At 43.9% G+C, this 26,438-nt stretch overlaps 3 protein-coding genes and 1 non-coding gene across 4 annotated transcripts; 2 read left to right on the top strand and 2 right to left on the bottom strand.

Moving 5' to 3' along the window:
- The first annotated feature begins 2,577 nt into the window (after positions 1–2,577).
- Positions 2,578–16,334, top strand: BECN1 (beclin 1). The gene is made up of 12 exons (XM_053568944.1): positions 2,578–2,635; positions 3,009–3,137; positions 6,348–6,415; positions 7,952–8,010; positions 8,674–8,764; positions 8,864–9,000; positions 9,114–9,308; positions 11,334–11,480; positions 12,811–12,960; positions 13,769–13,829; positions 14,683–14,825; positions 15,561–16,334. Exons 1-12 carry the CDS (start codon positions 2,629–2,631, stop codon positions 15,727–15,729), a joined length of 1,356 nt encoding a protein of 451 aa, XP_053424919.1. The 5' UTR covers positions 2,578–2,628; the 3' UTR covers positions 15,730–16,334.
- Positions 9,681–9,815, bottom strand: LOC128571458 (small nucleolar RNA SNORA29). The gene has a single exon (XR_008375867.1). It is a non-coding gene; the product is annotated as a small nucleolar RNA SNORA29 (small nucleolar RNA).
- Positions 16,335–17,108: 774 nt separating the features above from the next.
- On the bottom strand, positions 17,109–25,420 carry CNTD1 (cyclin N-terminal domain containing 1). Its single transcript, XM_053568945.1, has 7 exons — positions 25,127–25,420; positions 21,767–21,842; positions 21,342–21,516; positions 20,211–20,373; positions 18,672–18,816; positions 17,958–18,054; positions 17,109–17,382 (listed from the first exon to the last, which is right to left on the bottom strand). Exons 1-7 carry the CDS (start codon positions 25,293–25,295, stop codon positions 17,212–17,214), a joined length of 996 nt encoding a protein of 331 aa, XP_053424920.1. The 5' UTR covers positions 25,296–25,420; the 3' UTR covers positions 17,109–17,211.
- Positions 25,421–25,652: 232 nt separating this feature from the next.
- LOC128570064 (cytochrome c oxidase assembly factor 3 homolog, mitochondrial) lies at positions 25,653–26,390 on the top strand. Its single transcript, XM_053568942.1, has 2 exons — positions 25,653–25,896; positions 26,196–26,390. The coding sequence occupies exons 1-2, from the start codon at positions 25,680–25,682 to the stop codon at positions 26,300–26,302; spliced, it is 324 nt and encodes a 107-aa protein (XP_053424917.1). The 5' UTR covers positions 25,653–25,679; the 3' UTR covers positions 26,303–26,390.
- The last annotated feature ends 48 nt before the right edge of the window (positions 26,391–26,438 follow it).

Here is a 26,438-nt window from a genome sequence, read left to right as displayed (position 1 = left end):
TACTATATAAATCTGTTGGAATGAAATGGTTAGACAAAGCAAATCTGTAGAGATAGTAAATTAAGAGTACCCTCAGGTTGGGGGTAGAAATGAGGATTAACTGTAAGGGGCACCAAAGGTGACAGGAAGCTCAGTGGTTAGGGCACCAGCCACATACACCTGAGCTAGCAGATTCGAATCCAGCCCCAACCCGCCAAACAACAATGACGGCTGCAACCAAAAAAATAGCCAGTGTTGTGTCAGGCACCTGTAATCCCAACTACTTGGAGGGCAGAGGCAGGAGAATCGCTTGAGCCCAGGAGTTGGAGGTTGCTGTGAGCTGTGATGCCACAGCACTCTACCCAGGGTGACAGCTTGAGGCTCTATCTCAAAAAAAGAAAAAAAATTGGATTATGGTGATAGTTACCCAATTTCCTAAAACTCACTGAAATGTACACTTTATTTTTTTTTATTTTTATTTTGGCCGGGGCTAGGTTTGAACCTGCCACCTCCAGCTTATGGGACCGGCGCCCTACTCCTTGAGCCACAGGCGCCGCCCTGAAATGTACACTTTAAATGGGTGTCTTATAGTATATAAATTATGACCATTGAAGTTTTGTTTTGTTTTTTGAGACAGAGCCTCAAGCTGTCGCTCTGGGTAGAGTGCTGTGGCATCATAGCTCATAGCAACCTCCAACTTCTGGGCTCAAGTGATTCTCCTGCCTCCACCTCCCAAGTAGCTGGAACCACAGGCGCCAGCCACAATGCCCAGCTATTTTTTTATTGTTGTTGCAGTTGTCATTGTTGTTTAGCTGGCCTGGCCCAGGTTCGAATCCACCAGCCTGGATGTATGTGGCTGTTGCCCTACCACTGAGCTAGGGATGCCGCTCCACATTTTTCTTCTGTAAATTTTGTACACAGAGTCTTTGATAGTTAATAAAATTTTAATTTCTGGGCGGCGCCCGTGGCTTGGTGGGGTGCCAGCCCCATATACCGAGGGTGGCGGATTCAAACTCAGCCCCCGCCAAACTGCACAAAAAAATAGCCATGCGTTGTGGCGGGCGCCTGTGGTTCCAGCTACTCGGGAGGCTGAGGCAAGAGAATCGCCTAAGCCAGGAGTTGGAGGTTGCTGTGAACTGTGTGACGCCACGGCACTTTATTGAGGGCAATAAAGTGAGACTCTGTCTCTACAGACACACACACACACACACACACACAATTAACTTTAAGGAGTGAAATTCACTATTTTCCCTGTTGACTTCTGATTTTCATGTTATGCTTGCGCAAAGCTTCCCTTCTCCAAGATTATAAAAAATATCCCTGCTTTCATCATTGCACTTTTGAAGCTTAAATTTGTGACCAACTTGGAACTTCTTTTGGTGTAAACAATAAAATAGAAGAGTCAGCTCACCGCTATCTATTATCTACATGGCTTTGGAGCCCTACTCATCAATTATTACATAGTTCATTTCCCATTGATTTGAAATGCCACCTTTATCATACACTAAATTCCCCTGTATACTTGATCTATTTTTGAACTCTATTCTGTTCCATTGATCTATTCCTCCACCAAAACAAAAATGTTTTAATTTTATAACTTTTTTTTTTTTTGGAGACAGTTGCAGTTTGTTGCCCTCAGTAGAGTGCGGGAGTGTCATAACTCACAGCAACCTCAAACTCTTGGTTTCAAGTGATCCCTTTGCCTCAGCCTTCCGAGTAGCTGGGACTACAGGCGCCCGCCACAACGTCCCGCTGTTTTTTAGAGACGGGGTGGGGGTGGGGTGGGGTTGTGTGTCGCTCTTCCTCAGACTGATCTTGAACTCCTGAGCTCAAGCAATCCACCTGCCTGGAGTGCCACGATTACAGGCGTGAGCCACCGCGCCTGGCTAATTTTATAACTTTATAAAACATGTCAATATCTGAAAATGCTCGGCCTTCTCTAATTAATAATTGAAATTTTAAAATATAAAATAAAACACAGTAAAGCTTATCTACACACACGCCTACCCGTGCGTCTATCATTCCCTCAGAGGCGTCTTAAGGACAGCCCGGCTCTCCTAAGGAGAAAAAAAATTTTTTTTTTTTAGAGACAGAGTCTTACTTTTATCACCCTTGGTAGAGTGCTGTGATGTCACAGCTCACAGCAACCTCCAACTCCTGGGCTTAGGCGATTCTCTTGCCTCAGCTTCCCGAGTAGCTGGGACCACAGGCGCCGGCCACAACGTCCAGCTATTTTTTGTTGCAGTTTGGCCGGGGCCGGGTTCGAACCCGCCACCCTTGGTATATGGGGCCGGCGCCCTACCCACTCATCCACAGGCGCCGCCCTTACTAAGGAGAAATTTTAAAAAACTGATACTAGAGGAAGAATTAAAGTGGCTCTACTTGGGAGTGACCATTCTTGAGCAAATCCACTGAATTTACAGAATAGCGAAGGCTCCTCAGTCTCTACCGACTTCGGGCTGCAGCTCCGGGTTGCAACCTTGACATCAACTCACTGACGCTTGCTGCTTTTCCCAGCTCAGCCTCTGGGGGCCGCTGCCGGGCACAACTACTTGTGGACCAGGACCGCTTGCCGCCGTGGTGGCGTCATGTCCGGTCCGGGTCGGCAGTTTTCCGCTGGAGGACCGGGAAGTAGCTGAAGACTGGGCGATGGCAGGTTTGGAGGCCTCGCTCTGGGGCAGACCCGAGGCTACCGTGCCCCCGCGGTAGACTGGACCTTGGTGGCGGGTTCCGGAGTCCCGAGGTGAAAAGCGTCAGGGGCTAAACTGGGACTTTAGAAGGGAGCCAGGGAACTCTGACTCCTCTTGTTGGAGTCTGCTCCCTGAACCCTGGGCTGTAAACTGTCTTAGTTCAGGCTACCCCGGAAGCAGGTCAGCCTGGTATCACATCGTTCCTAAAAGGAGCGGGTGCAGCTCCGGCATTTCCCCCTTCATCACCACCACCACCACCACTAGGGCAGGTGGTAGCTGTGGCCCGGAGGTTCAAGGGTGCTGATTCTCCTTAACGTTGCCTCCTTTCCACTGGCGCAGGGATGGAGGGGTCTAAGACTTCCAACAGCACCATGCAGGTGAGCTTCGTGTGCCAGCGTTGCAGCCAGCCCTTGAAACTGGACACGAGCTTCAAGATTCTGGACCGTGTCACCATCCAGGAGCTCACAGGTCAGCGAGACCCTTGCAAAGAGGGTGGTCAAGAATGCGGAAGGTGGGCAGCTTTGGAGATACAGTTGTGGTTTTTTTTTTAATGTTTTTATATTTTAATTTTTTGTTTGTTTGTTTTATTGGAGACAGAGTCTTGCCCTGTCGCTGGGGCTAGGGTGCCGTGGGGTCAGCCTAGTTCACAACAACCTCAAACTCCTGGGTTCAAGCGATCCTCTTGTCTCAGCCTCAGAGTAGCTGGGCCTACAGGCGCTTGCCACAATGCCCGGCTAATTTTTCTGTTTTTAGTAGAGGTGGGGTCTTGAACTCCTGAGCTCTAGGGATCCACCCCTCTGGCTCGGCCTCCGAGAGTGCTAGGATTACAGGTGTGAGCCACTGCACCCAGCCTGGAGACACAGTTCCATTGGTAGCTATCTGTGTATTCTGCCACAGAATCAGCATGTGATTTTAGGAAAGTTATTTCATCTCTCCTGCTCCCCCCTTTTCTGGTCAGGAACATGAAGGAGTTCTGACCTGTGCTTCTGAGAACTTTCTGTAGCAAAAGAAAGTTCCTGGCTTGGCACCTGTAGCACAGTGGTTACAGTGCCAGCCACATGCACTGTGGCTGGCAGGTTTCAGGCTGGCCTAGGCCAGCTAAACGACAGTGACAACTGCAACAAGAAAATAGCCAGGCGTTGTGGTGGGTGCCTGTAGTCCCAGCTACTTGGGAGGCTGAGGCAAGAGAATCGCTTAAACCCAAGAGTTTGAGGTTGCTGTGAACTGTGATGCCACGGCACTCTACCAAGGGCAACATACTGAGGCTCTGTCTCAAAAAAAAAGTTCCTTTTCTGCTCCTGCTGTTTGAGAGAAAAGGAATATGTATATATAATAAGAGAACTTACCGTATACCAAGTGCATTACACGTATTCATTTAGTCCCTGCAACAAACCCTATGGAATAGTACCATCATTAAAACATCATTTTACTGATGAGGAATTGAGGCACAGGAGGTTAAGTGACTCATCCAAAGAAGTAGAGGAGCAAAGTCCCAAGAATTGAGATAAAGTTAGGGGGGAAAAAAAAAGGAAAAGACTGAATAGGCAGCTTAAATAGGCTTATGAGTCTGGAGCCAGCCTGCTTTGGTTTAAATCCTGGCTGCAGATTACTAGTTGAGTGACTTTATGCAAGTTACTTCACTCTTCTTTATCTATAAAATGTTAAGCTGCCTCATAAGGTAGCAGTAAGATTCAAATATGACAAAGCACATAAATATATAGTAATATGCTGGGTAAATAGTACTCAGATGTTAACTGATTGCTCTTTTGGGGGGAGGAATTCTTTAACTTTTTTTTTCCACATTTTTTAAAAAGGTAAATTTCCATGCATTGAACTACGCAAATCTTTTTTGAGGCAGTCTCACTCTGTTGCACTGGGTAGACTGCCCTGGTTTCATCATAGCTCACAGCAACCTCAAACTCTTGGGCTCAAGCAATCCTCTTGCCTCACCGAGGAGGTGGGATTACAGGAGTGTATCATACTTGCCTGTTTTTTTTCTGTTTTTAGTAGAGAAAACTAAACACTTTTGCTCAGGCTGGTCTCAAACTCCTGAGCTCAAGCAGTCCACCCACCTCAGCCTCCCAGAATGCTATGATAGGATTACAGGCATGAGCCATCGCACCCAGCCTCTAGATTTTTAATTTTTTTTTTTTTTTGAGACAGAGTCTCACTAGCAGCTGACAGCAACCTCCAACTCTTGGGCTTAAGCAATTCTCTTGCCTCCGCCTCCCAAGTAGCTGGTGCTACAGGTGCCTGTCACAAAGCCCAGCTATTTTTTGTTGCAGTTGTTGTTTAGCTGGCCTGGGCCAGGTTTGAACCCACCACCCTCTGTGTATGTGGCTGGTGCTGTAACCACTGTACTACAGGTGCCAAGCTGATTTGACTTTTTTTTTTGAGACAGAGTCTCCCTATGTTGCCCTTGGCAGAGTACCGGGGCGTCACAGCTCACAGCAACCTCAAACTCTTGGGCTTAAGCAATTCTCTTGCCTCAGCCTCCCAAATAGCTCAAATAGCTGGGGCTATAAATCCCCGCCACAATGTGATTTTTTTGTTGTTGTTCTTTTAGCCGGCCCTGGACAGGTTCAAACCTACCAGCCCTTGTGCATGTGGCCAGCACCCTAACCACTGAGCTACGGGCACTGAGCCAAGATTTTTAACTTTTTATCATGGAGAATTTCAAACATATAGTCAAGAGAATAGCGTAATGTATCTGTCACTATGTTTCAACAATTAGCCATTATCTGCCATTCTTAGATTATCTATACCTACACTCATCTCCCATCCCCCACTCAATTATTGTTTTTCACATTTTTTTAAAAGGTAAATTTCCATGCATTGAACTATGCAAATCTTAGTTGTACATTTTTGACAATCATGTAATCCGAATCATTGCAATGTAGAAATGTTTCATCTTCCCAGAAAGTTTCCTCATGTTCTTTCCTAGTTATTCTTGGGGAGAGGGGAAGTTAACTTTTGTGATGGAAAATTTCAGAGTATATAATGAACCCCTGTGTACCCATTACCTACTTTCAACAGTTATCATCATGTACTTAATTGTGTTTTATCTATAGCCCTATCCATTCCTTCCCACTCTGAATTATTTTGAAGCAAATCCCAAACATAAATACGATAAATATTCCTGTAAGTATTTTTGAAAGATAAGGACTCTTTTAAAAACAATAATACTATTATGCCTAATTTTTTTAACATTTCCTTAATCTGATTTAATGGTGGGGAGTGGGGGTGTAACAGATTCTTCTTTGTGTAAATGGTACTTTAAGAAAAAGTTGGAGGCTCAGCACCTGTAGCTTAGCGGCTAGGGCGCCAGCCACATACTGGCGGGTTCAAGCCTGGCCGGAGCCTGCTAAAGAACAATGACAACTGCAACAAAAAATAGCCAGGTGTTGTGGCAGGTGCCTGTAGGCCCAGCTACTTGGGAGGCTGAGGCAAGAGAATCACTTATGCCCAAGAGTTTGAGGTTGCTGTGAGCTGGACGCCACGGCACTATATCGAGGGCAGCATAGTGAGACTCTGTCTCAAAAAAAAAAAAAAAAAAAGACAGAAAGAAAAAGTTGGACATAGGGATGATGATGAGGATATTTCGAATTCATTTCCCATACTTTCATGTATCCTCTGCTTTAATAAGACTTTCTGACCCAATATTTTCCTTGCCTTTAGCTCCATTACTTACCACAGCCCAGGTGAAACCAGGAGAGACCCAGGAGGAAGAGGCTAACTCAGGAGAGGTAATAGAAGTGCCTTCTCCTCTTTCTTCCTCATACAATAAATATTCTAAGTGGGAGATATGATATGAAAACAAGGGAGGCTCGGTGTCTGTGGCTAAGGTGCCAGACACATACACCTGAGCTGGTGGGTTCGAATCCAGCCCAGGCCCACCAAACAACAATGATGGCTGCAACCAAAAATATAGCCAGGCGTTGTGGCGGGCTCCTGTAGTCCCAGCTACTTGGGAGGTGGAGGCAGGAGAATCGCCTGAGCCCAGGAGTTGGAGGTTGCTGTGAGCTGTGATGCCCCAGCACTCTACCAAGGGTGACAGCTTGAGGCTCTGTCTCAAAAAAAAAAAAAAAAGAAAAGAAAAGAAAACAAGGGAATGCACACTTGGTTTTTGCAGGGTACCTGGTGTTTCAAGCCCTCAGATTCTGTAGCTCTTTGGTTAACAAGAGATATTTACATGATCAGTTCATTTACATGCATCATCAGAGGTATAAAAGTGCACCTGAGGTCACAGGTTACTAAATGAGATGTTTATTTAAAAATGCTGAGAGGGGCTCTTTATTTGAAACATAATTATAAATAAGTATTGGTTGGAGATGGGCTGATGTATGTAGCCATCACAGGTCATTCCAAGGCCTTGGTTTGCATCTGTTGATCTAGCAAGTTATTAATATCCATTTCCTTTCTATTCTCAAAAGCACCTTGGTTTGGACAGTAAATTGTATGATTACCCTGAACAAAAAAGATTGTCATTATAAACTGTGATAATATCAGTGGTCCTGTGGAGCAACATCCTGTGAGATAGTATTGAATACACACTTGAGATTTATCCCAAATAGCAAGGGAGCTTGGGTATTTACTCACTGATTGCTGACCTCAGGTGGAGTAAGGACCATTAACTTTAGTCCGTGCTCCCTGTGGGCAGTGTGAAGGCCAGGGGCCAGAGAAGGACTTCATTGAAAAGGTATAACGGGGTGACAGTTAAAGTCAGACGTCATAAGATTTTGATGACATATAAATAATATCAAAATATTGAAAACATAAATTGTCTACTTATGCTATGGAAAACTTCATTGTAGTCTAAAATCTACCTTTTTCCTTGTACCATGAATCTTTTTTTTTTTTTTTTTTTTTTTTGCAGTTTTTGGCCGGGGCTGGGTTTGAACCCGCCACCTCCAGCATATGGGGCCGGCGCCCTACCCCTTCGAGCCACAGGCACCGCCCTGTACCATGAATCTTAGAACATTCTCTTCCCTACCCCTGACTGGTATTGAGAAAACACAAATTTAACCATAAATAGAGAATAACACAGTTAGGAAATGCTGTTCCCCACAAAAAAATGGGAGTTGAAGTTTGTCTGTACTAAGGGTCCTTTCTTAGTCTACTTACATAAAGATTAGATAGATAATACCTATTAAGTCTTTTTGGTTTATCAAGCCTTACGGGTTATCCATCAAAAGTAAAGCCATATAGTTCTGAGGCTGTTTGGGAAAAAGACTCTACCTTTAAGCTGCCAAAACTCTAATACCATCATATTTCTTTCCCAGGAGCCATTTATTGAAACTCGCCAGGATGGTGTCTCTCGAAGATTTATTCCTCCAGCCAGGTGCCTACTACTTCTCAGCCCCCTGTTCCTTACCAAAGACTAGTAGAATTTTAATTGAACCCAGGAGTCAAGACCTGGAGCCAGATGGTGGAGATGAGTCATCACTTAGCCTTTTGGCTCTTTCAGAAAAGATGTATTCCTTTATAATTGGCCCTTTATCTTCCAGTATTGTTTTTTTTCCTGTAGCCATTCACACAATCGGAAGGGACAGAAACTGTAATGATGAACTGAGAAAAGTTGAGGGAGTGGTTGACCAATAAAAAATATGGCCTTGCGAGAAGTTTTAAAATAGCAACTGTTTTTAGATATTCATGTCCTTAGTTCTCATTGATCCTGGTGAAGGTTGCAGGCAAGGGGTGTAATAAAAAGTGATCTTTCCTGATTTTCCCTCCTTTTGACATACACACATATCAATTTTTGATGCCCCCCCCTCTCCCTCCTTAGTCCATCCAGGCCAACCTTCGTGCTGAATGCCCCTGTGGAAGACTAGCATGGCCTTCCCTTGGGAGAGAGGTACCCTTGGGAGGTCAGTCGGGCTAGGAATGGGTATGCGCCTTGAGGTCCCTCAGCTGGTACTTGAGAGTCTCTGCCACTGTCACTGCAGTAGGTGGAGGAAGCCTCTCTGCTCCCTCATGTGGCCCGTGGGCGGGGGGCTGTCTGCAGGATGATGTCTACAGAAAGTGCCAACAGCTTCACTCTGATCGGGGAGGCATCTGATGGAGGCACCATGGAGAACCTCAGCCGAAGACTGAAGGCAAGTTGGCCCCATTTTAGTGTCAACACTAGGTTTGGCTGGTAGAGGTGGTGGTAGGGTAGATAGGGGAGGCCCTACCTGACTCTCCCACACTTCCAGGTCACTGGGGACCTTTTTGACATCATGTCGGGCCAGACAGATGTGGATCACCCACTGTGTGAGGAATGCACAGATACTCTTTTAGACCAGCTGGACACTCAGCTCAACGTCACTGAAAATGAGTGTCAGAACTACAAGTGAGTGCCTCTAGAGCCAGGGCCCAGAGCTGTTACTGTTTTAGACTTCTTGGTCCTTATCTAAGAACAACAGGTTCTGTGTGGTAAATATACTCTGCCTGTGTCTTTGGCAGACGCTGTTTGGAGATCTTAGAGCAAATGAATGAGGATGACAGTGAACAGCTACAGATGGAGTTAAAAGAGCTGGCATTAGAGGAGGAGAGGCTGATTCAGGAGCTGGAAGATGTGGAAAAGAACCGCAAGATAGTGGCAGAAAATCTTGAGACGGTACAGGCTGAGGCTGAGAGACTAGATCAGGAAGAAGCTCAGTGAGTACTCAGCCCATTGTCTTTCTGCCCTCAAGGTCCAGGAGAAGAAATGGCTTCCAGCTGAATGTGTCTGAATAGTTGGTGAACTGTAGACAGCTGTGAGTAAGCAGCTTGTTTACTGCAGATCCTACATATTGTTTCCAGGCACTGTTCTTGTTTTATTTTTATTTTTATTGTATTTTGAAAAACACTTACAAACCTGGTATTCAAACTTTTTGCTTTTATCATGTTTAACACAGTGTCAAAGTGTCATAGGCAGTTAACTTTTTTTTTTTTTGCAGTTTTTGGTTGGGGCTGGGCTTGAACCCGCCACCTCTGGCACATGGGGCCGGCACCCTACTCCGTTGAGTCACAGTTGCCACCCTTGCAGTTAACTTTCTGTTCAGCCATTTCATATAGAAGGAGGACACTGAAAAACCTTCCTCCTTCAGATCATGGCAACTTTGTCCCATAAGCATAGCCACTAAAATCTACCATTAGGAGAAAATGTGGTAGTCAAATGGGAAATGTTTTTATTTTTATATGTATTTTTTGAGACAGAGTCTCACTCTGTCCCTTGGGTAGAGTGCCCTGTCATCATCATAGCTCACAGCAACTCTGGACTCCTAAAGTCATGCGATCCTGTTGCCTCAGTTTTTCTATTTTTTTTTTTTTGGCCGGGGCTAGGTTTGAACCCGCCACCTCCGGCATATGGGACCGGCGCCCTACTCCTTGAGCCACAGGCACTGCCCAATTTTTCTATTTTTAGTAGAGATAGGGTCTTGCTTTTGCTCAGGCTGGTCTTGAACTCCTGAGCTCAAGCAATCCACCCACTTTGGCCTCCCAGAGTGCTAGAATTACAGGTGTGAGCTGCAGCATCTGGCTTCCAGGCCCTGTTTTTAGAAGTTTGTTGGGATGGTTATGTATGAAGAGTCAGCACGATTAAATGGTAGAAGAGTGTTGGTTAATGGGCGGTGCCTATGGTTCAAAGGAGTAGGGTGCTGGCCCCATATACCAAGGTGGTGGGTTCAAACCCGGCCCCGGCCAAAAAAAAACCAAAACTACAAACAAACAGGGCGGCGCCTGTGGCTCAGTCGGTGGGGCGCCGGCCCCATGTGCCGAGGGTGGCGGGTTCAAACCCGGCCCCGGCCGAACTGCAACCAAGAAATAGCCGGGCGTTGTGGCGGGTGCCTGTAGTCCCAGCTACTTGGGAGGCTGAGGCAAGAGAATCGCTTAAGCCCAGGAGTTGGAGGTTGCTGTGAGCTGTGTGAGGCCACGGCACTCTACGAGGGCCATAAAGTGAGACTCTGTCTCTACAAAAAAAAAACAAAAAACTACAAACAAACAAAAAAAGAGTCTTGGTTAAAAAGAATGCAGAAACCAAGGCTCTAGTCTTGGCTCTATCCTATAGGGAATGGGCTCATGTTGATAAGTCAGCCACTTTCCAGCCATCCTTATCTGAAAGGATGAATATATTAGCCTACATTTGGTCCCTCCCAGCTCAGAAATTTCATGGATGTTCTTGACCTGAGAGAACCTGATGTCCAGCAAAGGAGAAACAGTATGCACTTTAAAATTGAGAAATCAAAAGACAAAGAAAAATCAATTTTTTCACAGAGTAATATAACAGGTTTTACTGGAAATGGTATCTATTAACTATTTAAAGGACAAAAAGTTTACAGAAGTGAAGCTATAGAAGGCCAATTATGGCCAATTCTTGGAAGAAGCCATTCTTACCCCATTTACCTCACTTCCGAAAAAGATCAGAAATAACAATAGATTTTTTGGCTTGGTTTGGGGGGATTTTTTTTCCTCCACCTTTTTACAGCTTATGGGCAGCTAGAATTTGAGACATTTCTGCCCCTCCCAGGCAAAAAACCTAATGCATATATTTTCTTCTGAGGAGGTTCTATGCCGAATATAAAAAAAGCTATAGCTAAACTTATGTAACCACAATCACTACAGTAACTTGTTCAGGGGCATGGGGAGAAGGAAACTTGAGCCATCAAACTAATAGCCTTCAATGACCCACTTGCCTGCTCACAGGTACCAGAGGGAATACAGTGAATTTAAACGACAACAGCTGGAGCTGGATGATGAGCTGAAAAGTGTAGAAAATCAGATGCGTTATGCCCAGATGCAGCTGGACAAGCTGAAGAAAACTAATGTCTTCAATGCAACCTTTCATATCTGGTAATGAGGGCTGGAGGGTGAGGAGTATCTATCTTCACCCAGCTAGGTTTCTTTCATGCCTTGTGATGGTATAGGCATAGCTTGGTGACATTCACTCTTCTAAGGAAAGGAAAAGGTCTGAGCCTTCTGGCTACATGAAAACCTGGTCAACTGCCTGGTACTGATTTCTTATATTAATTGATTTGATGTTTTATACATTTAATGAATAACAGTTGAGCATCTACTACATATTAAGCTGAGAGGTAAAATAGATGTTTGGGGGCGGGGGAGGGAAGGAGTAGGGTTGTTCTGGCTGATAGAACATCATATGCAAAGAAACAGAAAAGGAGTGGTGAATTCAGAGAACTGAAAAACTTATTGTGACTGAAGCTTGAGGATAAAGGGAGAGTGACCGGATATTAAACTGGAGAGTTACCAGTTCCTGAAGGATATTATAGGCCTCATTAAGGGGCTCGAACTTGATCCAGAAGGCAGTAGGAACCACTGAATCATTTTAGGCAGGGAAGTCACATAAAATGCCACATTGCATTTACCTGCAATGTGGGAAATGATTTGGGTAAAGGAGATGGTGGTATTGTTGATAAGGAGACTGTCAGTAGGGAGGGCAAGGTGGCTCCCACCTGTAATCCTAGCACTCTGGGTGGCAAGGCAGGTGGATTGCTTGAGCTCAGGAGTTCCAGAGCAGGCTGAGCAAGAGTGAGACCCTGTCTCTACTAAAAATAGAAAAAGTAGCCCACGGTCAGTGCCTGTAGCTCAAGCGTTAAGGTGCCAGCCACATACACCAGAGCTGGCGGTTTGAATCCAGCCTGGGCCTGCCAAACAACAATGACAACTACAACCAAAAGAATAGCCAGGCATGGTGGCAGGTGCCTGTAGTCCCAGCTACTTGGGAGGCTGAGGCAGGAGAATCGCTTAAGCCCAGGAGTTGGAGGTTGCTATGAGCTGTGACATCACAGCACTCTACCAAGGGCGACGTAGTGAGAATCTGTCTCAAAAAAAAAAAAAGGAAAAGAAATAGCATTGAATTTGGAGAGAAGTGGACAGATTTAAGAGATTTAGGAGGTAGATTTAGCAGAGCTTGGTAGTTTTAGGGGAAGGATCTAAGAGAGATCTTTCACGTATAACATCCAGGATTCTGCTTTAATGGCTAGGCAGCAGCGGGAAAGATGATGACGCAAGTTTTGGACACGTATTTAAAGGGCCAAGTAGAGGTTAGATATATAAATCTGAAGACGAGAGACTCTTTGCTTGGTTTTGGGTGAGAGCAAGAATTCTTGAAAGTTTTAAGTGATCCCTATATTTTCTCCAACCCTTCTGCCTTCCTCTGTAGGCACAGTGGACAGTTTGGCACCATCAATAACTTCAGACTGGGTCGCCTGCCCAGTGTTCCTGTGGAATGGAATGAGATTAATGCTGCCTGGGGCCAGACTGTATTGCTTCTCCATGCCCTGGCCAATAAGATGGGTCTAAAATTTCAGAGGTAGGAAATGTAGCCTTTTCATGAGGTGTGGTATATCTTTGATGTAATCTGTACGTCCAACCTGGTGCTGCTCTCCACCATGTCAGGATCCCTTGCTGCCAGCAGCCTGGGAGTGTTTTATGGGTAGAGAAACAGCCTCTATCTGCTTCTGGTTTTCCCTACATCACACTAATCAAGCAGTCACTAAGCTGCATGACCATAGCAGTCCCCAGCCTACAATCTCCAGAATTTAATATTTCTCAGGATATTTTCAGTTTTTGTTTTTTAAATCTAAAGCAAAACATAACATTTGCCTGTGAAATATCCCCGGACAATTATATAATAAATGTAGTTCATTAAACAAAATCTTTTAAACATGAGGAAGTAGGAAAGAGGATTGAGAATAATAAAATACACAATAATAATAAAAGTCCTTGGGTAGGGCTCTGCACCTGTAGCTCAGTGGTTAGGGTGCTGTCCACATACACCGAGGCAGGTGGGTTTGAGCCTAGTCTGGGCCAGCTAAACAACAATGACAACTGCAACCAAAAGAACAGCTGGGCATTGTGGTGGGCACCTGTAGTCCCAGCTACTCAGGAGGCTGAGGCAAGAGAATCGTTTAAGTCCAAGAGTTTGAGTTTGCTGTGAGCTATGATGCCATGGTATTCTACTAAGGGCAACATAGAGAGACTCTGTCTCAAAAAAACAAAACAAACAAAAAAAAAATGTCCTTGGGTAGGACACGGAGTAAAAATCATTCTTTTATAACTTCCCAAGGATTACTTTAGGAAGATTTCTGTATCCATCTCTGTCTGCATCTCCATTCTAGGTATCGGCTTGTTCCTTATGGAAACCATTCATATCTGGAGTCTCTGACAGACAAATCTAAGGTATTCTGGGATACTCCATTTTCACTGGAATACAGAGTTCTTAGACTTTCTAACAAAATGGGTGGTTTGCTTTGATACTGGTATTCACTTTGGTTCTTAGACTGAAAAATCTCATGAAGAGCCAATGTTGTGTTCAGTATCTTGCCTATACATAATTTCTTATAAGCTCCAAAGAATTCAGAATTCATAATTCTTTGGAGCTTATAAGAAAAAAAATCGGGTTTTTATAGTCTGTGGAGAAGGGAGGTGGGTAGCTCAAAGGAGGATGTGTGCACCAGGATAGGCAAAGAATCATTGTAATACAGATGTTTACAGGCTGAGAATCCCTATCCAAAATGTTTGGACCCAAACATTGGGATTTTTATCAGATCTTGGAATATTTGCATATAAATAGTGAGATATATTGGGGATGGGACCCAAGTCTAAACAAAAAAATTCATGTATATTTCATAAATACCTTGTACACATAGCCTAAAGGAAATTTTAAGACATTTAAAGTAATTGTGTGCATGAAACAAAGTTTGTGTACATTGAACCATCAAAAAACAAAGATGTCAGATGTGAAATTTTCCACTTGTGATATCATGTTGATGCTCACAAAGTTTCAGGTTTTGGAGCATTTTGGATTTCAGATTTTCAGATTAGTGATGCTTAACCTGTAGTACATTTCCATTGGTACTGAAACGGTTCTGTGTGCATTGGTTTTGCCCAAGATTATTGTATTGTTTAAGGTTATGGAAGACAGTCCATCCACAATACATGTTTCCCAAGAGAGGTACACACAGAGCATGACTTAATATGTTTGGAAAAAGTCTTGGTGCCATACAATAGCCAATTCTCTCTTCTTTGGCAGGAGTTGCCTTTATACTGTTCTGGGGGGTTGCGATTTTTCTGGGACAACAAGTTTGACCACGCAATGGTGGCTTTCCTAGACTGTGTGCAGCAGTTCAAAGAAGAAGTTGAGAAAGGCGAGACACGTTTTTGTCTTCCTTACAGGTCAGTATCCCCCAAAACTGACTGAACCTATAGTAGGACCAAATTGGACAGAATTAAAGTGACAGTAAGAATGGAGGCAAAACATAGTATAAATGGTAGGAAAGCAAAAAGTGGTGCAGAATCACAGGACACTGATGGGCAAAAACTGATCCAACACTGCAAACAGGACAGAATGTGACCATCTGGTCCCTGGAGTAAAATAATGTTGCCTTAGGTGGTTTTGGGGATTTTCTTGGCATAGAGCTCAAGCCTGCTCTCTAGTTTCAGTTAGGTTTTTCCCTGAAGCCCTTGGAAATATACAGGAATGCTTCTTTTGGTTGAGTTTTGTAGGAGCCCAGTGATGGATAGAAACCTAAGTTCTTACCTGGAGTAAGGCTACTTCTATCACCCCAAAACAAAACATTTCTTTCCTTTTGCCTCCATTCTCCCCCACTCAGTTCACAGATGCCCAGGAAAACAGTGAGGAGTACTGTAACCCTTACTCCCTGCTTTAAGGCTTCTCTTCCATTTGGGTGTGTGTCCTGTCCCTGTACTCTGCAATGACAATGAGGCTCTTGTGACAGTCTTCTTGATTTTTGGCTTTTAAGCAAATCCAAAATACACTACTGTTCCTCACCAAGTGTTCTTTAATAGATAAAATGACGTGAATGGTCCCATGATCAAGTCCCTGCCCATTTGCCTGAACTGACTTAACTCAGATCTGTTACTAACGAGTTCTGCTGTGTCCATCTGCAGGATGGATGTGGAGAAAGGCAAAATTGAAGACACAGGAGGCAGCGGTGGCTCCTATTCTATCAAAACCCAGTTTAACTCTGAGGAACAGTGGACAAAAGCTCTCAAGTTCATGCTGACGAATCTTAAGTGGGGTCTTGCTTGGGTATCCTCACAATTTTACAACAAATGACTTTTTTCCTTAGGGGGATGTTTGCCTTAAAGGCTTAAATTTTGTTTTGTTTGCGAAAATGTTTTAAATTAAATTCGAGTAATATTAAACAGCACATGTTTACAATACCAAAAAAAGGAAAAACATCCACAAAAGCCACTTTATTATTTTAAAATATGATATGACAGTTTCCAGAGCTACAATATGCTATGTATAGCTACCAGCCTTTGTCATAGTTTTGACTCTTAACTCCTTGCCTTTTCCTCCTAAAAACTAATTTAAGTTTGCTTTTTTTTTTTTTAACTGAGTTGAATTGAAATCAGTGTGTTTTCACTGGATTTTATCTTTCTCAACTTCCTACACTTACAATATGAAATAGAAAACTTTTGTCTCCACTGAGATATGTTTGAGACACACAGTTGGATAACGTGGGAAAATGACATCTAAGCTTTGCCTGGTCACCATGTGATGTGATCAGAAGCTTGAAATTTAACACTTCTCACTTGGTTCTAGTACTGAATGCCTACTCTGCTCTGTGATAGAGATATGAAATGGTGTTTGATACTGTTTGAGACATTATGGAGAGATTTAATTATTTGTAATAAAAGATTTGCTACAGTCTGTAACTGCCCAAAGGTGTACTGTTGGGTTTTTCTTTAACTAAAATGAGTACCTTGTATTCTAGGAGAATTGAGTTCAAGTGCAGCTATGTAGAATTTCTGTTGAAACATGTTTAGAAGTAAATTAGTTTTAGTTTTAAAAAGAGACACTAGGCCAGGTGAGATGGCTCACATCTGTAAGCCTATCACTCTGGGAGACTGAGTGCTCAGGTAGATCGCCTGAGCTTAGGAATTCAAAACCAGCTTGATAAAGAGTGCGACCCCATCTCTACTAAAAATAGGAAAACTAGCTGGGTGTGGTGGCGGGCACCTGTAGTCCCAGCTACTTGGGAGGCTGAGGCAAGAGAATTGCTTAAGTCCAGGAGTTTGAGGTTGCTGTGAGCTATGACACCACAGCAGTCTACCCATCATGGCAGAATGAGACTCTGTCAAAACTAAATTAATAAATAAAACTAATAAAAATAACTGTTGAGGAAGCCTGTATAAATCTCAGCCAAACAGAGATGTTTAACATAAGAGCTACTCCTTGATGCTCAATCAAGGTCACAGTCTCTATTTTCTAGCCTCTGATTAATACTAATCTCCATGTCTGACATTCCTTCTTAATGAAATTAAGTTAAAGAAAAGCCATAAATAATCTTGTTAAACAAAAAAATGAACCAACTTCAGTCTTCTAGCTTGTTGATATTTTCAGTCTGATAAGACAAAAAGGACATGCTTGTTCTCTTCAATACTTCCTCTGATACAGAAAAATAAGCATGAAATTGGAATACAAAACATAGTTTAAAAGACTTGGAACTTTTGTACCCTGAGTATGAAAGTAAACAGGGAGGCATGAGCGAAGTGACGGAAGGCTGTTTATATTTGGTGGATTCAGCCTGCCTCATGTGTTAGAGGAAGCAGCAACCCTCAGAGCTCTGGCTGCCAGGTGGGGAGGAACAGGCTGCTGTTGCCCTGGAGTGTTGGCTCCCACGCTGTGAGTCAGGATTGCATAAGAAAACTCAGCAATGCTTGCCAAGGCAATGCCAGTGATGCTCTGCAAATGCCCCGTGACCTTCAGAAATAGAGACAGATTTCTTATTACCAAGTAATCTCTACATGTTTTAGTGTACATGTACACACACATGTTACTTTGGATGTTCTCTCAAGCCAAAAGTAAATTATTTTTCATTTCTCTAAACTTGCTGAAGATCAAATCCAGATTCCAGTGTTTGCCAATGACCAAATTACATTAGGTTACCCTTGCCCTGCCAGTGTTAGCATGGAAAGCTTCTGCTAGACATTTCCTTACGTTGGTGATAAGTTTTGTGAAATACAAGAGGGGTATTTAGGTCTTGATATTTTCTTTATTTGCAAGGATATATACTTATTGGACTATAACATAATAGTGGATCATTACTGTAAAGGGAAACTAACAAGCTGAACTTGGGCATCCATTTCCAATTTCATAAGAGGAAATCTAGACAAAATATTTCAGATCTGTCCTAGTTTTTTTCCCCCCAAGTTCTGCTCACTCAGCCTAATCCTGAGTCTTGGCACTTCTGCAGGTTGTCTTCTATTTTTCTTTAACTGATGGGGAATTGCTTTCTATTAAATCTGACCATGATGGTCCTGCTCAGTGGTGCATACCTGGCTCCAACACTCATGGTTTTGGATGAAAGCACTTGCTGCAATGATTCCTACTCCTAACAGCATGAAGTCTTCCTTCACAGAAATAAACTTTTCCCTGTGTGATAAAAACCATATTAATTTTAGACCTACAATGAAATTTGATCTTCCAAATCCTAGCATCATAGAACTTCAACTATGAATTATTTTGATCATGGATGTTTAGACATGGAAGGAAATGGTCAAGTAGTAGCTTGCTGACCTGCTCCTCCATCCTCATCCAGCTCATGTGGGATTGAAAAAGGAGTCTGTTAGGCCTTTTGTTGTTCCATCTGTCTCGCTAACAAATGTAACTGTGAAGCTTTTAACCAGTCTGTCTTTACAGTAATCAAACACTTTTGTCCAGGTTGTAACCCTGTGACTGGCTTTTTTTCCCAAGTGACTATAAAAGTAGCCCAGTAATCTCAAGTTATAAGCAGCTATAAAGGAAGAACTAGGAAAAAGAGTTAATTGAAATAATTTAAATTTGAAAGTAAAAGCCTTTAGGGTTTCTCTGATTGGGCTCAGTCATCTGCATCCAAGCAATATATTGAAAGTTAATGAAAATCAAGTAACCTGAGTAAGCTGTCTGTGGACTGGATGCCTTGCTAGGTTAATTTCATTCCCCAAGTTCTCGTGGTTTGTTCCCCACTCCCTGTTCTTGGGGGGAACCTACAATATAAGCAGTTGCCTTACCCTTGCAGCTGACTTGGTGTGGAGTTCTCAATTGAAGTCCTCAGCAAGCTCTCATATATGGGTTCATGCAGAAGATAGACTAGGTCAAGGAGGGTCAGGCAGGTTGCATGCAATTGTGTGGCTGGAACCAAACAGCCATTGTATCCTAGATGGAGTATGAGCATGGTGGGGAGCACTAAGTGGATCAAAACCACCATTGTCTTATGACAAAGTGGTGGAGCTGCTATTGTGCTTCCTGCTTGCTATGTTCTACTAAAAGAAATATATTTAGGCCAGGGTTGTGGCTCACTTCTATAATCCTAGCACTCTGGGTGGCCGAGCCAGGCAGATTGCTTGTGCTCAGGAGTTTCAGATCAGCCTGAGCAAGAATGAGATCTCATTTCTACTAAAATAGAAAAATTAACTGGGCGTTGTAGTGGGTGCCTGTAGTCCCAGATACTGGGGAGGCTGAAACAAGAGGATCACTGCTTGAGCCCAGGAGTTTGAGGTTGTTGTGAGCTGTGACACTACTTCACTCTACCCAGGGTGACAGAGTGAGACTATGTCTCAGACAAACAAAAACAAATCTGGTTAGCTGGAGATCAATTTTAAAAGACAAAGGGAAGTAGAAACTCTTATTTTTTTTAAAGACAGAGGCTCACTCTGTCAGCATGGGTAGAGTGCTATGACATCATAGCTCACAGCAACCTCAAACTCCTGGGCTTATGCAGTGGCTCATGCCTGTAATCCTAGCACTCTGGGAGGGCCTCAGCCTGAGCTCACAGGCTTAGAGACCACCTGAGCAAGAGCAAGACCCCATCTCTAAAAATAGCTGAGTGTTGTGGTGGGCACCTGTAGTCCCAGCTACTTGGGAGGGTGAGGCAAGAGAATCGCTTAAGCCCAAGAGTTTGAGGTTGCTGTGAGCTGTGATGCCATAGCATTCTACTGAGGGCGACAAAGCAAGACTCTGTCTCAAAAAACAAAAAACAAACTCCTGGACTTAAGCGTTCCTCTTGCCTCAGCCTCCCAAGTAGCTGAGACTACAGGTGTGTGCCACTATGACTGGCTAGTTTTTCTATTTTTAGTAGAGATATAGTCTTGCTCTTGCTCAGGTTGGTCTGGAACTCCTGAGCTCAAGAAAGCCACCTGTCGGGCGGCTCCTGTGGCTCAGCGGGTAGGGCGCCGGTCCCATATGCCGGAGGTGGCGGGTTCAAACCCAGCCCCGGCCAAAAAAAAAAAAAAAAAGAAAGCCACCTGCCTTGGCCTCCTAGAGTGCTAGGATTACAGGTGTAATCCACTTCACCTGGCCAACGAAGGGAAGTAGGAAACCTCCATCTACCGTATATAGTGAGACTCTGTCTCAGTTAAAAAAAAAAAAAAGAGTGCTTAATAAATCCAAATAGAAACCAGTAGCTGAGACTTCTGAGCTTCTTTCCTTGACAAGTGCCAGAAAGAATGCTGTTTTCAGGCTTCCTACTGCTCCCAAACCTCTCTATACATTTATTATTGCCTTCTATGGAAGTCTCCAACCCACATTCCCTGACACACTTAACAAAGTACCTAAAACCTCTAGGAGCATTTCCACATATGCCAGAGGAGTAGGCAGATTGATTTGGAAGTTCAGGGACTTCAAAACATCAAGCTCTGATTCCAGCAGTTCTTCTTTAGTGTACAGATATCCCAGAGACTGAAGGAAATTCAAGACTGTAATGTTGCTGATTATCTGAGTAAAGAAAAACGAAAGAGTGAGAGAGAGAAGGATGTCAGGACAAGGGTCATACATCTTGGCAGAATGCACAAAGCCCTTCACCATCCATCCTATGCCTTCATCTCCAGTCTTGTCCTTTCGTCATTCCCCTCACACTCCACTTCTAGTTCAGAATCCCTTCCAGCTCCCAAACCCACCATACTCTCCTCTAAGCCACTGCACAACATATCTTCTATGCCTGGATTTCTCTTCCTTTCCTCCCTGGCCCCTTTCTCTGCTCTCCCTAACTCTTATCTTCTCTTAGGATCCACCCATCTCCTACTTACCCCTCTTTCAAGAAGTCATTTTCTCTAAATACACCTCCTTGACTCTCCAAGGCTGATGAGGTACATTCATAACCCTCTGTATTTACACTAATCAGAGCACTTTTCCACACTATTTTAATGTGTGCTTTTTCCCAGTACCTAATACATTCCATGAGAGCACAGACAATATATATATATATTTTTTTTTAGACAGACAATATTTTTTACTGTTGTAGCCATGGCATGTAGTTCAGCATCTGGCCATAGAATAAAAATAAATATTTGTTAAATGAATGGTATTTTACTGTATAGGCATTAAGTAGTGATGTGGAAACATTTTATCCTCTATGAATGTAATAGTTTGCCTTTAATACTGATAGGCATGTTGGCAATTCAGGTACCTTATGCCCTTGAATCCAAGGGGAGGAAAGGTGACCTGTAGGAATGATGGCATCTGTCCAGCAATTACACTTTGGGAACAGAACTTTAGGCTATTTAATAACTGCCTCTTGTGACTCTGTGTGTGTGTGTGAGGCATGTTTAGGAAGCATAATTACACTTAGGAATTTCCACACAAGTGGTATCACCTAGCCCACAAGTATGTTTCTCACAGCTACTTTTGGATGAGCTGATTTCTTTCTAACACTCAGGTGCCTGTTAGTAATCCCACTTTCTTACTTTGTAGTGGAAGGAAAGTTTGCTGGCCAGCTGAACACATGATACAAGACGGAGGATAAACTTGTTGGAAAGCTGCTCTTTCAGAGCCCTCCAGTGATGAGACTCATTCTTCTCATTATCTCTCAGCTGGATTATGGCTTGCCTGCAGATGTTCTCTGCCTGTTTAACCATAAATCTGTACAAAGAAGGGAAGAAATGCATACTAGCACAAACTAAAGGGAGTTCGTATTTCAAACTATACTACATTTTATCCTCTCCAATATCAACTGCCGGCTTAAAAAAAATGTATTTGAAAGTTAAGGAGAGCTGGTGTAAAATCAGGTGTCAGGGTAAGGGGCAACTAAACAGTACTTTTCTTAAAGATTTAGGTATATTAATAAATCTGAGAAGCACCACTCACAAAGGCCTTATGCTCAGGGCTTTACCTTTCTAGGATTTCTATAGCCTGGTAGCTTGCAGATTTCTCCAGACACCATTGTTCAGACAGGAGAAAAACAAACTCTGCCAAAACAGGAAAAAAGAGTCTAATTCACAAGATGCAACCAAAACCACTCTGTGAACTCTTGGCGTTGTATAAAAGCCATGATGGGGCCTAGGGAGGAGGGTCAGGAGGTGAGAAAGATGAGACTGAAACAACCAAACCTGAACTTCATTTCCTTTGCTGCCAGTAGAGAGATCAGAGGCATGAAAAAGAGGCTGACTGAGTGCCAAAGACAAGAGTTTACCAAGCCCCTTCGGTAACCCCTGAACTTTCATGTGGGTCTCAGCTGATAAAAGGCTTGGCCACTTACAAACATACCAGCTGGTCTAGTTGGTCTCTACACCATGCTGGGAACCCCCAGCTTCAAGGAAGATTCTTGGATGGATAAAAACCGAAACCCCTATCTTCTGTTTTCAGTGGAATGTTGGCAGGAACAGAAAGGTCCCTTCTGGAGCTTCGGTATTCTTTTATGACATTGTTTGTTTAGTAACCACCCTCTGGAGAACTCCCATTGCTTTACAAACATGATTCACCTTACAGCTGGACCCTGTCTCTCCACCACCAGTTTGTTGGATAAATCTGTGGTGGTTGAGCCTCTCCCCAGGAGCAAGTTTGTTACTGTGGAGTAGCTTGTTTTGAAGAAACATCCCTTAATCAAGGAACATATACCAAAGGGGGTAGGGGGGAGAATCATTAGCAAAGTGGGAAGGATGAGATTCCTTGGCAAGATTTTCAGCCACCTCTGTTTCTCTTTGAAAGAACAGATAGAATTCTATTTAGCTTGGTTCACACCAAAAAACCTCCTCAGACCCAGGAATTTTTGATATTGATCAGCAATATAGTCAAATTGTCATATGCCTTCAGACATATTTCACTTTCTTAGAAAAAAACAAAATGTTAAGCCAGCACAAGACAATTTAACAATCTCCTTGACATACATTACGTGTAGACATGTATGTATGTATGTATAAGACTTTATCCTTATGGAAACCTAGAATACATGATTGTTATTAGCCAGCCCTTTTGGCTTTATGTCTTAGTTTTTTGTGCATGAGCACAGTTGGTTTGGTTTGGTTTTAGTTTGAATTGTCTGGACATTTCTTTTCTTTTTTAAAGAGATTGTTTCACTCTGTTGTCACCAAGGATTCATAGCTCACTGCAACCTCCAACTCTTGGGCTCAAGTGATCCTTCCACCTCAGCTTCCTAAGTACTTAGGACTATAGGTGTGGGCTACCACACCAGCTATTTTTTTTTTTCATTTTTGTAGAGATGAAGCTCCTGGTGTTGCCCAGATTGGTAGTGAATTTCTTGCCTCAAAAGATCTTCCCTCTTTGGTTTCTCAGAGTGCTGAGATTATAGGCATGACCGCCACACCCAGCCCTGTTTTCTATTCTAATTTGCCAACAAAACTGAACTTGGGGTAGGTGGAAAGGATGAGAGTTACACCTTTCCCTCACTACTGGCCCTACCTCCTCCCGTTTACAAACATAACTCCAAACTATTAACGAAAAGACCCTCTCCTTCTGGCCTCTTAAGCTTGGGCACCATCTCTCTCCTTGCCATCATTGTTGAATTTCCTGAAAACCTGGCTTACACACATGCTGTTTCCACTTCATTATTCACTCCCTAATGTTTTCATTTAGGCTTCTACCTTCTCCAACTTGGTGAAATGATTATCTCAAAAGTCAGCAAATATGTCCAAATTGTTAAACATCATGGCCTTTTTGCAATCCTTATTCCTGTTGATATCCCTGAAGCAGCTGAAAATGCTGACCATCATCCTCTTGAAACTCTCCTCTTGGCTTCTAAAAGTCCTTTGATTGTTTCTATCTTCCCAACCACTCCTATTATTTCCTTCATGCTTTTCTTCCTATTCCAATTCTCCAAACACAAAATACATTTCCCAAAGAACTGTCCTTGGGCTGCTTCTCTTTTCTCCTTCTAGAAGTTCATTCTCTGCCACAGTTTCAACAATATCATTATGAAGACAACTTGCAAACCTTTAGTTCTGACCTCACTTCTGACCTACTTTTTAAACAATCTGCAAGAACCCTTCCTCTATATGTTCTGTAAGCATCTGAAACCTAGTAGATCCAAAACCAAAGCTATCGTCTTTCCTAAAAAAAAATCACATTTTGCGTGTGTATTTCTTTTGATGGCACCACTATACTCCTAGTCTCTTAGGCTCAACTCTTTGGCATAGTCATCTTTTCCTTTTTAAATTCATCCACAGCAGAGCCCTAGATTTTACTTCTGAAATATTTTTATTTTTACTTTTTTATTTTTGGCCAGGGCTGGGTTTGAACCCACCACCTCTGGCATATGGGACCAGCGTCCTACCCCTTTGAGCCACAGACGCTGCCCATACTTCTGAAATATTTTTAAAAGCCATCCTACTTTGTCATTTCTTCTACCCTATCACCTAGATCACTGACATGAGTTTCACTTTATCGCCCTCGGTAGAGTGCCATGGTGTCACAGCTCACAGCAACCTCCAACTCCTGGGCTTAGGCGATTCTCTTGCCTCAGCCTTCCAAGTAGCTGGGACTACAGGTATCCACAATGCCGGGCTATATTTTGTTGCAGTTTGGCTGAGGCCAGGTTCAAACCTGCCACCCTTGGTATGTGGGGCCAGTGCCCTACCCACTGAGCTATAGGCACAGCCCAAAACTTTCAATTTCTTCTTGTCCTACTAAAGCAAGTATAAACTTTTCCCTTTGGCATCCAGTCTTCAATGTGGATTCCATACTCTGAATCCAAACTACTTTTCTAATCTTAACTTCAACCACACTTCTTCATGCTCTGGCCAAGGTGTACTGCACTGTATCATTTCCATAGCTTTGCTCATTCTGTCCCTCTTCATCAACCAAACTGGCATCCTTCCTGCAAGGTCTACCTGAAATGCCAGGATGCCTGGACCACTCCCTATCACTCTGTCACTCTCTCTGTCCCTATAAAAGCTTGTCTTATCTCCCTTTTATGCCACTTACCTAACCATATTTGTACCTAGTCCTTTGCTTATTTGTCCTAATATACCCCAAACATTGCACATGTTTTGAAAGCAGGGACTATATCTCTATTTCATCTTTGTGCCCCAGGCGGTGTCACTAAGTACTGTACACGTGTAGAAGAAATCAAGGCTAGACCGCTGGTGTCTTGTTCATCACTATATACCTGGCACCTAGCATACAGTAGGTATTAACAAAAATTCTTTGCATGGATAAAATAAACTGAATCTCAAGGTCAAAGACAGATGCCCCAAGCCCTCTCCCCGAAACCTGTCCCCCTGCCCAGCAGCCACACCCACGATCCGGGTCTCCCTGAAGCCGCCCATGCGACCCGCAGCCTCCTGCACCGCCTGCTCATTCTGCTGGGCCAAGTGAAGCAGAGCGTCTTCGATCGTCTCAGTGGCAACTACTCCAAACTGAAAGTCACTGAGGGAAGCCAACCTTGGCCTCACAGGTCCGTTCATATTCACCAGCCTCTTGGGACACCTGGACGGTTTACTGGATGCATAAACCGGCTTCCCTAGCTTCTCCCCAGTCTTCCGGCACACCCTGGAGTCCTCGTCCCCTTCCAATGTGTTTGTCTTCGCCTCAAATCGGAGTAAAACCCAATTCCTACCGCCGCCTCGCGCCTTCCACAGCTTTTTCCCTCTCCAACGGCTGCGGATCCGTCAGCCAATCAGAAAGCTTGCGCTTCCCGCCTCTCTCCGCCCTTCTCCTCAGGCCAAGAGTACGGGCTCTTCGCGGAAAGAGGCACGTGGACTACAATTCCCAGCTTCCCCCGCGGCGTCCAAGGAATACTTTTCCCAGCGAGCTCCGCGCCACAGGACTACGAAAGGTGGAGCGGCAGCATGGCGGCGCCGGGAGCTGGTGACCCTGTGGATGATGCTAAGAGTGGAAAGGCCCCATTCGCTCAGCGCATCGACCCGACTCGAGAGAAACTGACTCCAGCGCAACTGCAATTCATGCGGCAGGTGCAACTGGCCCAGTGGCAGAAGACGCTGCCACAGCGCCGAACCCGGAACATCGTGACCGGCCTAGGCATCGGGGCCCTGGTATTAGCTATTTGTATCCGTCCGGGCTCCAGACTTAAGGAGCCCCATGTAGGGTTAAGGGTAGGGGAACAGAGTTGTTTAGGAGGGCTGAGGCAGCCATTTAAGGTTTGGGTACAACTGTGCCTTGTTATTCTAAGGTACTTTTTAAATATTTATTAATAATAAGAGTTGTGGGTCAGAGCTGAGAAAGAGCTGTGGGCGGAAGCCAGAATCATTGATTTGGGAGTATGGTAGGGTAACAAGGGTAGTAGAGCACGTCTAGGAAGAGAGAATGTGCATATTCTAAATGATTTCCTGAACCCACCTCTCCAGATGGTTACACCTTCTACTCGGTGTCCCAGGAGCGTTTCCTAGATGAGCTAGAAGATGAGGCCAAAGCCGCCCGAGCCCGAGCTCTGGCAAGGGCATCAGGACCCTAATCTGGATGAGCATTGCACAACGCCACCCTGCTGGAGCTTCGTATAGTGGTTGATGCCCCACACCCCTGTAGAAATTGAAGCCTGCTCAGAGCATCGTTCCTTCATACTAACCTTGGATGATGATTGAGCCAGAGAA

Source organism: Nycticebus coucang, chromosome 18, assembly GCF_027406575.1.
Source record: "Nycticebus coucang isolate mNycCou1 chromosome 18, mNycCou1.pri, whole genome shotgun sequence".
Taxonomy (NCBI): Eukaryota; Metazoa; Chordata; class Mammalia; order Primates; family Lorisidae; genus Nycticebus; species Nycticebus coucang.
This window is presented reverse-complemented; position numbering and strand designations above follow the sequence as displayed.

Coding starts and splice junctions, on each gene's coding strand:
- BECN1 (XM_053568944.1), top strand. Junction 12,961..13,768: donor ATGGGTCTAAAATTTCAGAG/GTAGGAAATGTA, acceptor TCTCCATTCTAG/GTATCGGCTTGTTCCTTATG. Junction 14,826..15,560: donor CGTTTTTGTCTTCCTTACAG/GTCAGTATCCCC, acceptor GTCCATCTGCAG/GATGGATGTGGAGAAAGGCA.
- CNTD1 (XM_053568945.1), bottom strand. CDS start 25,295: ATGAACGGACCTGTGAGGCCAAGGTTGGCTTCCCTCAGTGACTTTCAG. Junction 21,517..21,766: donor GCTATAGAAATCCTAGAAAG/GTAAAGCCCTGA, acceptor TTCTTTGTACAG/ATTTATGGTTAAACAGGCAG. Junction 18,055..18,671: donor ACACCAAGTCAGCTGCAAGG/GTAAGGCAACTG, acceptor TTTATCACACAG/GGAAAAGTTTATTTCTGTGA.
- LOC128570064 (XM_053568942.1), top strand. CDS start 25,680: ATGGCGGCGCCGGGAGCTGGTGACCCTGTGGATGATGCTAAGAGTGGA. Junction 25,897..26,195: donor GGCCCTGGTATTAGCTATTT/GTATCCGTCCGG, acceptor CCACCTCTCCAG/ATGGTTACACCTTCTACTCG.